Source organism: Silene latifolia, chromosome 6 (assembly GCF_048544455.1).
Source record: "Silene latifolia isolate original U9 population chromosome 6, ASM4854445v1, whole genome shotgun sequence".
In the NCBI taxonomy this organism is placed as follows: Eukaryota; Viridiplantae; Streptophyta; class Magnoliopsida; order Caryophyllales; family Caryophyllaceae; genus Silene; species Silene latifolia.
Genome location: NC_133531.1, coordinates 77,285,167 through 77,297,904, shown reverse-complemented (window position 1 = coordinate 77,297,904; position 12,738 = coordinate 77,285,167). Strand labels below are relative to the sequence as shown.

Sequence of the window (12,738 nt, the reverse complement as noted above, 5' to 3'; positions counted from 1 at the left end):
CTCGAAAACCGCCTGCCCAAACACGGGTTAATCCCCTGTTTTCGCCACTTACCAGCCACTACTACCACGAACCTCCATCTCCGGCCACCCCAAAACCACTTAGGTCGACTCAACCCATATGTGTCAACCCTACCAGCCCCATATCACGACACGACCCTAACGGGTCTCAATTCGGGTCGAAACTCCCCCAAACACCCCTGTTTCGCATAATCAATTAAACCCGGTTAAACCAGCCACTTTTGACCACCACACACCACCCTACCACCACCATTAGGACCGATTAACACCCATAAGCCACCACCCACAACCCTAGGTCAGATGGGTCACGCTAAGTGGGTCAAATAACGCAAAACCAACCCTAACCCTAACCTTAATAATAACCCGATATCTCCCCTTTTGTCCTTCGATTGGACGGTCAACGTTGGTCAACGATGACCAACAATGGTTAGGTCAGAAACATTGCAGTCCAATGTCGCTATAGGTCCAATTTTCGAGTCCTATGATGGTCTATAGAAGTCATACTATCGATCTAAAGATGCTTGTATGAAAATAATATAAACCGCTTTAAGCTGAGTTAATTACCTCGAGTTGATTAATTGGTTTATGTTAATTCCTTCTTCTTCCGTCTCCTAAAGCTCCTTCTTTTAATTTATGAATTATTTCTCAGATTTAAGGTGGTATTTATAGTGTAAGATTATAGAGAAAGCGAGGTCGATTAGGAAACTATCTTAATTTACCTATTCCAATTAATATAGGAATTACTATTATTATAATTATCATTATATTATTATTATCACAATTATATTATTATTATTATTACATATATCATAGGTAGGATTCCCTTATTTTATCTTTACTAATTTATTATTGTCATAAATTATTATTAGTAATAATATAATTACGACCTTTCCATATTATATTATAATTATTTTCCGATGCAAATCCCGATTATACTCTAACCTTATTATACTAAATTTCAGTCCAATTACTTAATGTCACGTGGTCCAATACTCAATTATTAGCTAAGCCCAATTCCCGACTTGTTTTACTTATTTTATTATTTAATTATCGTCTTATTTGTAATTCATTATTAGAAATGCCTTTAATTAATTATTAAATTACATAAACTATTCTCATAACTTATCATTAAAATACGGGGTATTACCGTCTTCCCCCCTTAAAATGAACTTCGTCCCGAAGTTCGCCCATAACTACAACCACAACATTCACAACATCACACCATTCAACATTACTAAGCAACTTCGAATATCAACTACATCAATCTCATCAAAACAATAATTCAAAATTTATGTAGTATTACATTCTTTCCCCCTAAAAATAAACTTCGTCCTCGAAGTTTGGAATACTAAAAATAGGAACAATCAATTCATTATTATAATGCCACAAAACCATGAAACACATATTGTAATATAGAACACTTATTGCTTCCAACATGAATTAACGATTGAATAAATAACAAAATTTTAATTACTAGCAAATCACATCATATAAGATATTCGAATTAATCTTTATTCCAACTTATTGCTTAACTACTGGCGAATACATTGCCAAATTAATAATAATCTATAACAAAAGATGCGCATAATTATTTAATTAATCTTTTCTTAGTTCATCTTAATTGTCACTAACAACATCCAACTTAAACATGAATGCAATTATTATAACATATATATATATATATATATATATATATATATATATATATATATATATATATAGGCTTTAGGGTAACACGTTCCGCATATCACTAGACATGATAATCTAATTCACACAATTCACAATATCAAAACATCTAGAGACAAAATTTTCATTATTCAAGACGAAGGAAAACATGCTACAACTTAAAAATCATAGATAATTAATAACATAAATAAATTATGGAGAATTTATAGAAAATACAAAGAGTTAGTAGATCATGGGTGAAAGAATCAAGTCAAAAATTCAAAGGGTCAATTTATAATGCATTTTACAAGATACTTGGTCGAAACAGAAATTTTACAGTAACTTGTCAGAAACTTAGGTCAAATTGTAAAACTCACCGTAAATTGTCAAAATATTTTCTTAAAACTTGGCTTACCAATTTAGAAACATACACGTGTCTATTAAACAGTGGCGTTGGAATTATAACAAATAATTACGTAGTTTTTAAATGGCAAATTTTACAAAAACATGGCGCGAAAACATCACTGTACAGGAATATTTCGACTACTGTCCACTAAAATATTTATTTCTCCTAAACCGTATATTATTTGAACATGAGACCAGTGGCATATGAAAGCTAACTCACAAGAGTATCACACATAAAAATGTCGGACAAGAATTGTAAACCGACGGTAAATGACAGCCAAAACAATGAAGGATAAAATGTCGAGAAATCAACCAAAATCACATTCTTCACAATTTCACTTATACCCATCATACTTCACATATTAATCACAAATATGCCTCCCCAAATACATACCATCACACTTTTCTATAACCATACACATATACCAATGCTTAAAATCATATCACATCCCCTCTTCCTAGAAGCAAAGTTATGTCCTCGTAACCACAATCATCAATAAAAACAACATGTACACAAGGCAACAAGAACTTTCAAGACAAAACAAACAATATTCGTTTTAAATTACCCCACACTCTCAAGTATTCTCTCAGCGTTCCTGGTTCAAAACTGAGAGGGCCATGGTACGAATTAAGGACGCCTTCTTAACCGCACTAAGAGGGGCTCCTAACAGTTTCTACCCGGGGTTCATTTTATTTAGACACATCCTAAGTTCGTTATTATTTATTAGTTAGGCCTGAGGATCGTTTTTCTCTGATACCACTTTGTAACACCCCCATTTATTCAGGAGCCTTTAGCTCGACATTCCCAAATAAATAGGACTGTTACCATCTCGATTTCCCGAGGTAGTGTATAACAAAGTACAACAAACCAAAGTACTTTAAATTAAAACTTTAGTGAATACATGTTTATTACAATTTAACTAACTAAAACTTAAAATAAAATAATTACAACTCGCAGCGGAAATAAATAAAGTGATATAACTACATTTGTGATCTAGACTCCTGCAGGTCCGAAAGCTCACACGCCCAAGCTCTCCATATCCAGCTAACTCAAAACCTTCTATTTAAATCTGCTCCCCATTTAACCGGAAATATTAAATGGTTCACCACAGGATGCCATCAATTAAAGCAGGCATCAATTTTATTTTGACACAGAAGCAAACACGTCAACCAATGGCTGAGTAGGAATAAAACTAAACAACAATAATAATAATCCAACCAAAATAGACATCCTTCAAATTCTCATCACTTCATCCGTACAATTCACTTACGTCTCTGGCAGTAGCACAACCCCCTTAACACCGTGCTATGCTCAACTGACAGTAGTACTTGCGTACCATGCTCACCTGGCAGTAGTAATTACTTACTATGCACAACTATCACTGGCAGTAGTAATTGCTTACTATGCTCATCTGGCACTCTGGCAGTAACGATTGCTCGCTATGCACAACTGGCAGTAACACCCTCCGTGTTATGCTCAACTAAATAATCAACTCTCCAACAATCCAATACTCAATGACAATCCCGTCTTACTGCTCACCCAACAATTTAACATACTCAAATACTCTATTCTAATAATAAATCATAATTGTTAATCTTAGTGTCATCAACCGTCACATTTAAACATCCATTCACTTAACAATAAAACCGAGTTGAGTAGGAAATTCCTACCTGGCAAGCAAGCACTCCAATTACGCAATCCAATAATTAAAGCTCACAAATCTGATTATAAACTCTTCACAATTTCCGTCACCTATATAATAATAACAATTACAACAATTATAATTACTAACTTCACTTATTCATTTATTTATTTATTTCTTTTATTTAATTATTCAAATTAATTATTTATTATAATTATTAAAGGTTTATGATAACTAAAAACCCGATTCAATTAAGAACCCGGCTCACGCGAATTAATTAAACAATTAAAACCCGTCACAAAAACAAACACACATCACCTTATACACGGTTTATAAACCGTGACCAACACCCCTCATAAAACCCACCAAACCCGAAACCACAAGCCACCACAGCCACCACCCGACCTACCTACCTCCTCCCTGCACCACGGACCATCCAACCATCCCCCAAACACCAGCTTAACCGTCACCAGCCACCCTCAAAAACACGCCCTAATCCACCCGACACCAACAACACTCAACTGACACCTCCATAAAACCCGCCCATAACCACCACCTAACACCACCTTCACCGCCACCTACAACCACTAATCAACTCACCAATTCACCCTCGACAATTTCCACCCAAAACCACCCCAACCCAGACCTCCTACAACCACCAGAAACCCCCTCGAAAACCGCCTGCCCAAACACGGGTTAATCCCCTGTTTTCGCCACTTACCAGCCACTACAACCACGAACCTCCATCTCCGACCGCCCCAAAACCACCACTTAGGTCGACTCAACCTATATGTGTCAACCCTACCAGCCCCATATCACGACACGACCCTAACGGGTCTCAATTCGGGTCGAAACTCCCCCAAACACCCCTGTTTCGCATAATCAATTAAACCCGGTTAAACCAGCCACTTTTGACCACCACACACCACCCTACCACCACCATTAGGACCGATTAACACCCATAAGCCACCACCCACAACCCTAGGTCAGATGGGTCACGCTAAGTGGGTCAAATAACGCAAAACCAACCCTAACCCTAACCCTAATAATAACCCGATATCTCCCCTTTTGTCCTTCGATTGGACGGTCAACGTTGGTCAACGATGACCAACAATGGTTAGGTCAGAAACCTTGCAGTCCAATGTCGCTATAGGTCCAATTTTCGAGTCCTATGATGGTCTATAGAAGTCATACTATCGATCTAAAGATGCTTGTATGAAAATAATATAAACCGCTTTAAGCTGAGTTAATTACCTCGAGTTAATTAATTGGTTTATGTCGAGTTGATTAATTGGTTTATGTTCATTCCTTCTTCTCCCGTCTCCTAAAGTTCCTTCTTTTAATTTATGAATTATTTCTCAGATTTAAGGTGGTATTTATAGTGTAAGATTATAGAGAAAGCGAGGTCGATTAGGAAACTATCTTAATTTACCTATTCCAATTAATATAGGAATTACTATTATTATAATTATCATTATATTATTATTATCACAATTATATTATTATTATTATTATTATTATTATTATTATTATTATTATTATTATTATTATTATTATTATTACATATATCATAGGTATGATTCCCTTATTTTATCTTTACTAATTTATTATTGTCATAAATTATTATTAGTAATAATATAATTACTATCTTTCCATATTATATTATAATTGTTTTCCGATGCAAATCTCGATTATACTCTAACCTTATTATACTAAATTTCAGTCCAATTACTTAATGTCACATGGTCCAATACTCAATTATTAGCTAAGCCCAATTCCCGACTTGTTTTACTTATTTTATTATTTAATTATCGTCTTATTTGTAATTCATTATTAGAAATGCCTTTAATTAATTATTAAATTACATAAACCATTCTCATAACTTATCATTAAAATACGGGGTATTACAGTTTAGTTCCCCTGTCATACATCCATACCTATGAGTGGGAATTAGAACTTCTGATGGAATGACTGCTTCCGCGCCAAACACCAGGCTGAAGGGTGTTTGACCTATTGCTATCTTTGGCGTCGTTCTATCCGACCACCATACTAGTGGCAATTCATTTGCCCACTTTCCTCCTAACTCCTGTAACCTCCTTCTCAGGTTGTCCATGATGATTTTGTTGCTGGACTCAGCTTGCCCGTTGGACTTTGGAGTCCTGGGTGCTGATTTTTTTAGGGTGATGTTCCACCTGGCACAGTATCCCTCGGTATCGTTGGAGATGAATTGTGAACCATTGTCACATATGATTTCTGATGGGATACCAAATCTGCAAATGATGTTTCGTTTTATAAACGAAATGACTTGTTGTCTTTTACTTCGGTGAATGCTTCTGCCTCTACCCACTTGGAGAAGTAATCTGTCATTGCCAGCATCTATGTCCTGTTTAGGTATTTTTTTTACCAGATTAGTTGATTTGGGTCAATGCGGTCTTACTCGTTGGATGTTTGATAGTTTGTTTGTATGACGATATTTAAATAAAGAAATAAAGTACGGAATATAAATTAACACGTGAGATTTGGTGACACGGAAAACCCAATGTGGGAACAACCGCGGGAGGGACGGTACCCTGCCAAATATTGCACTAGCTTTAATTAGGAGGATGATTACAATTGTATCGTAATGCTAATCTTGCTGGCGTGAGGTATCAGGCTTGTATGATCTTGGCGAATGAATGTGTGCGTATGTGAATATGAATGCGGATGTGTGAATGTTCTTCTTTTGATTGCTCCCTTTGATATTTATAGGGTAAGAATCCTAGTCATATCCTTCCTTGATTATGGAAAGGGAACATAACTTCCATAACAATTCTTTCCATGTTTGGTCGTCTCCCTCAATTCACCCTGATCTCCCTGACTTCTCCCTAACTTCTCCCTAAATTCTCCGTAACTCCTCTTTCCTAATTCCAAGCATCTCCTTCAGTGGGCTTTCGGTCTCTTCCCGCGTATGCCAGCCCACTCCCCTTCCCCCGCGCTTTACTCCAACTATGGGCTCTCCTTCTCCTTATCCTTTTTCTTATGACCCATTATTTATTAAAGTGGGCCTTTCCCTATTATGTGATTTTTAGCCCAAACACTAGTGGTTGAGGGGAAGCTCAATGTTTGAGAATATTATGCGGGGGAGGGGAAGCTTGGAGTATATATGTGTGAATAATACAACACTTGCAAGACGTTGTTTATTGGAAAGTAATACACACGGTATAAGAAAAACCGTTATATTTTGTTTCCAAACAGACTACTGTTTTGTTTGAAACCGTAATTGATTCGTACTATGTACAACGGGTTAGAAATAACCATTGTCTGTAATATTTTGATGTAGTTTGATTTTCCCGCCAAGAAATAAAGCATCATTTTTATATACATAACAACGGCATGAACCGTTATAACTGTATATGTCCTTAACAACGGTTTGGGTATAACCGTTTTATTTTATATTTCATTGTGTTTGATTTTACCGCCAAGAAATAAAGCATCATTTGGTATATGCCAGCTAATTACAATATGTTTCTTAGAAAATCTTGCGTATTTCCATTAATTTAAAGGATTACAAGTTTACACATAAAGAGTACAAACTACCACCATACATAATAAACGAGGTAAATAACAATTAGAAGAAGAAATTTGACGATTAACTTAAGCCATGCCTCATTATTTTTGAGTTCTACGATATCCATGGTTAACTTCTTGCGTTATTCTTTTGCCTTCAATATTTCACTGTCATTTCCCCGCTTCGATTCTTCAAATTGATATAGTATACTTCTCACTTGAGTAATCTCGATATCCATGCTCTTTTTCTCATTCACTAACCTGTTTATAACCTTCCTCTGCCACTCAGTCATTAGTTCATCAACCCACTTGAAGTAATTGCATCCACGCATTTTAGTCTCGGGATTATAGAATTTGCATGTAAGAAACTTTCTTCCCGGATTTTGCAAAGTCCAAGAAGTCCGCAATCCTGCCGGAACTGAGCAATTACATGTCCCTGTTGAAATAGAGGAAGAAGAAGAGCTACCACTTGACATAATTTGAGTAATAAGAGAGAGAGGGAGATAAAGAAATGAAGAAATGAAGAAATAAAGAAAGAAAGAAGGTTAGTTAAAATAATGTTATTCAGCAATTGCATAATTTAACACGGTTCTTATAAGAACCGTTGTAATTATCTTATTAATATATTCCAATTTCCATTTATTTTTAGAGGTGTTTGTGAACTAACACGGTTTTTATGCACTACCGTAGTCATTATATTATATGTTATTGTTTCATTCATTTGTCTGTTTACAAGTTATTTAAAATCTATCTTAATAAGCATTTGCACGTAATAAAGAGTAGAACAATATATTAAAACGAGCATATTATACAATGGCGTAAAAAAAAACAGTACAACAAGGGGAAAAAAAGGAAACACAATAAAAAATAAAAAACCACAAAAACAAACAACTAACTAATTAGTACATTAATCAAACATCTTAACAGGAGTTTGACTAGGAGGTGGGTATTGAGGATAAACATGATTATAAATCATGCGTACTACATCGGCATCAAGACGGGGATCAAAATGAGGCACTTCTTCGTCTTTCCATGATTTCGGTACATTAATAAAATTGTACGGAATGATTCTTCTCATCAGATGAGCGTCCTCAGCGGTGGCAACCCATAAGTGAGGCCCAACGTGAACATAACGATCCTTAGGGTGGTCGCTATAATAGTCACTTTTGCCCCTTTGATGGTCACGTGATGCATACCTTCCAGCGAGTTGTTTTGCTTGGCGAAAATCGTCAAGACCATCCCCTCGAAACATGATCAGAGCATATCCAAGAAACCCACGACCAGAATTCCAAGCCAGGTAGATTGCCCTAACATTTGAAAACTCATAATCAATGAGGATGTCCCTCAATGGGATAAGAGACTTAGAAGCTGGATTCCCAACAGCATCGCGTATGACTGGGAGATTGTGAATTATGCACGTAATCGGGTTGATATAGCAGGTTACCGATTGCTGAGGAGGTGTGACTGCGGATGATGAGGACGACGACATTCTTTTAATTATGATATGTATGTATATGTAGATTGTTTAAAAAGTGAAGTAGAAAGGTTAGTAATAATAAAGTGATTCTTATTGTTACTGGAAATGTGATGCTATTTATAGTATAATAAAGCTATAATTAATTGGATTAATTTCATCCATACGTTACATTCAAACTTGTATTAATTGTGCATGCATGCATGAGGTGAATAATGGTCAAACAAACAATAATAATAGGGCATGCATTGGTAAAACCACAAACTTTTCAGCTTTCACAGTGGATCTGTATTTACAACGGTTATAAGAAAAACCGTTCTTTATTGGTGTAATATGACAACGGATTTAGAATAACCGTTTTTGATATATGAAATATGATAACGGCTTAACAAAGAACCGTTATCATTTTATGTTATATATACGGTCAAACAATCAATACTGCAACTTTGAATCAGAAAAAGTAAAAATTACAGGGCATGCATTAGTCAAATCACAAACACTAGAAAATCACAGATAATTAAACAATTTTTTTTAAAACGGGTTCTGTCCAACCGTTGTTGATATATGTAATATGATAACGGCTTAACAAAGAATCGTTATCATTTTGTGTTTTACATATGGTCAAACACGCAATACTGCAACTTTGAATAAGAAAAAGTAAAAATTGCAAGGCATGCATTAGTCAAATCAATACGGTTGTGTTTTTTAGTCATTGGACAACGGTTTTTTTATAATCGTTTTGTTGCTACTAATTGGACAACGGTTTTTTTTATTACCGTTGTGTTTTTACTCATTGGACAACGGTTTTTTGATAACCGTTGTAAGTTAATATGTTTAACACGGTAGAGTTGACAAATTCTTATTTAACTTGTACCGTTTCCAATACAACCCAAACTCATTATAAGTAGAATTATAATTTTCACAATCTTAACTTGTACCGTTTGCACTTTCCAATTCTTAACTTGTTAAGTCCTCCATTAATTTTCCCCAAGTAGTTTTATGTACGCTAAACCCTTTACGTGCATCATTCACAATCTCCCGTATCCAGAGGACGGGCATGGAAAGGCTATACTCTCGTATAGCCTTGACTGGTTAATAGGTCTAATTCGGTTAGACGGATTGAATTTGGTTCAAACTATCTACCCGGACAATGATGTGCATCGTGGCTTTGGGCTCGCCCTCATCGAGTTTTGCGGGGGTGAGGAGCGGGAATGCTTTCGTCAGGCTCGCAAACTTGAGCGGGCATTCTATACCAATGACTCTTCGAGACTCTGGTTTGATCAAGATGAACAGCGGGCAGGCCCATATTTATGGGTTACAAATGAATCTGACCGTCTCCTACTACCTCCGATTCTGCACCGCCAAGGTCGCATTGCCGAGCAGGGGACACTGTCGTTGCAATGGGAAATCGACTGTGTGGATTGGGCTGAAGGTGAAAGAGACATATATGGTGATATTGTCTCTGAATTCCAGAGGATGAGGTAACAAAAAACATACTCCCTCCATTCAACTCCACACTACACATTTGTTTTTTCACTTTTGTCAACGCTTGTTTTACGCGAATTTTTTTCTTTAGCTTGATATTTTAATGTACTCCTAAAAACCTAAGTCATTATAATAAAAGTTTGATATTTTTCTGGTTATATTGTCTCTGAATTCCAGAGGATGGGGTAACAAAAAACGTAACAAAAAACGTAAATAATTAAACTTTAATTCAAACTTCCACCATAATCCAAATACAACTTACAATGCCAAATAATAATTAAAGACTTAATTATTAGAATCTGATGAAGTATTAGGATACTCATAATGAATTTCGGTAAAGAGCAATTCGTAGATCGGCCCTTCATTATCACCGGAAAGCGCAGGTGGAATTGCCTCTCTCTCCCATGACATAGGCACGGTGGCAAGAATATGATGCTTCCTGCAATGTTTCAGCAGATGATGAACAAGATGGGTCGCAACCCATAGATAAGGGCCTTGTTGTTTATCATCCGAATAGAAGTACTCTTTCCCCGCATCTTCCCCCGCAAATTTAGCCCCTAAATTTCTTGCCCGACGAAAACTATCATGACAGTTGGCTTCGTCAAACACGATAAAAGCGAAGCCTACAAAACCTTGCTTGTTTGTAGACACAGGGTACACTTTTTTAACCGCGGTGAAACCGGAGTTATGAAGCATTTGCGTCAACCACCCAAAATTAGGGTTTAAACCCTTTCTATTCACACCATAATGAACCGGGAGATTATGGAAAATGCAAGTAAAAGGTTGTGCGTAACGAGAATGTAATTGTAGCTCCGATACACTAGCCATATTTTTTTTAGAGAGAAATTTAGAAAGAAATTAGAGAGTAAATGTTTGATAATTTAGAATTTGACCTAAAACATTATGAAGACATATTTAGAATTATTTTGGTCAAATTGAATATTATTGGTCAAATTGAATATTTATTAAAGTTCAGTTTTGAATGCAGTAATCAAATTAAAAAATCTAATCAAATACTGACAACGGTTGAATTGAAAAACCGTTATTTCATAATAGAAAATAATAACGGTTACAAAAAATCCGTAGCTATAACATAACACCGGGTAACAAAAATCATTGCTGGTGTTAATTTAGTAACGGTTTTCGAAATGCCGATATCTTAAACTGGTAACGGTTTTCTAACAACTGTTGATAAGAGTGATTCTATAACGAGTTTTTGGAAACCGTTAAAAGTTTTTGACAACGGTTTGTTAAGCAGCCGTTGTCAAATTATAATAACAACGGTTTTCGAGGGAAACCGTTATTCCTATTAGCGCGGTCTAGGTTTTCGCCAATATTTGGAAAACGGTAATCTAAGTGTCGTTATTAAATGCATTAAACCGTTGTGATACGCTCCTTATTGATTGCCAGATTTGGCGTAGTGAACGATCTTGAGTTAGCAGCAGTGGTGTTTGCACTTAAGCTATGGCGAAACTACTTGTATGGAGTCTCTTGCAACATTTATACGGATCATAAGAGCCTGAAATATATCTTCACTCAGAGAGATCTTAACATGAGGCATAGACATTGGTTGGAGCTGCTTAACGACTATAAGGTTGAGCTGCAGTATCATGAGGGTAAGGCAAACGTGGTTCCAATATGAGTCGCAAGGTGTATCATACTATGAGATATGTGTTGGTGTTACCTGACGACTTGAGTCGAGAGTTCCAGAAGATAAGCCTTAAGGTATTTCTTCATGGTACTTTAGATTTGAGTGCGATGGTTGCTGAACCCGAGATTCTTTATGAGATCTGAGTTAAGCAACGAGAGGATGAATTTCTAGAAGGAGTTCGAGTCACTATAAGCAAAGATCGTGCCAAATGCTTCGACGTTGGACCTGATGATGGTATGTGATTCCAAGGTCGTTGGTGTGTACCTAGCTATGAGGTCTTAAAATGTAAGATTCTCAAGGAGCCTCATAGTAGTCCCTATTCGGTTCCTCCTGGTGGTGATAAGATGTACAAGGATCTGAAGCTAAGGTTTTGGTGGCCAAATATGAAGAAAGAGATCGTCGAGTTTGTGAGTCGTTTCCTGATCTGTCAGAAGGTCAAGTTCGAACATCAGAGACCTGGTGGTCTACTGCAACCTTTGAATATTCCCACCTAGAAATGAGATTCTATTTCGTTTGATTTCGTTATGGATTTGCCGATGTCACCGAGAGGAGTGAATGCTATTTGGGTCATTGTTGATCATTTGACTAAGGTCGCGCATTTCATTCCGATGAAGGAGAATTGGAGTCTCGAGGAGCTAGTGAATGCTTATCAGCGTGAGATCATTCATGTTCACGGGGTTCTTAAGGATATCATCTCCGACCTTGATCCGAGATTCTGTTCTCAGTTTTGGAAGAAGCTACAGTTGGATTTGGGCAGTGAGCTTAAGATAAGTACGGATTTTCATGCCGCAACTGATGGTTAGACCGAGCGTACCATTCTGACGCTTGAAGATATGTTGCGAGCTTGTGCT

The 12,738-nt window shown here is 36.5% G+C and overlaps 1 protein-coding gene across 1 annotated transcript in view; it reads left to right on the top strand.

Moving 5' to 3' along the window:
- Positions 1–12,381, top strand: part of LOC141588251 (uncharacterized) — a 69,546-nt gene extending 57,165 nt beyond the window's left edge. The window contains exons 5-6 of the mRNA XM_074409702.1: positions 11,777–11,852; positions 12,137–12,381. Coding sequence (XP_074265803.1) covers positions 11,777–11,852; positions 12,137–12,381 — 321 coding nt within the window. The remainder of the gene's footprint in view (positions 1–11,776; positions 11,853–12,136) is intronic.
- The last annotated feature ends 357 nt before the right edge of the window (positions 12,382–12,738 follow it).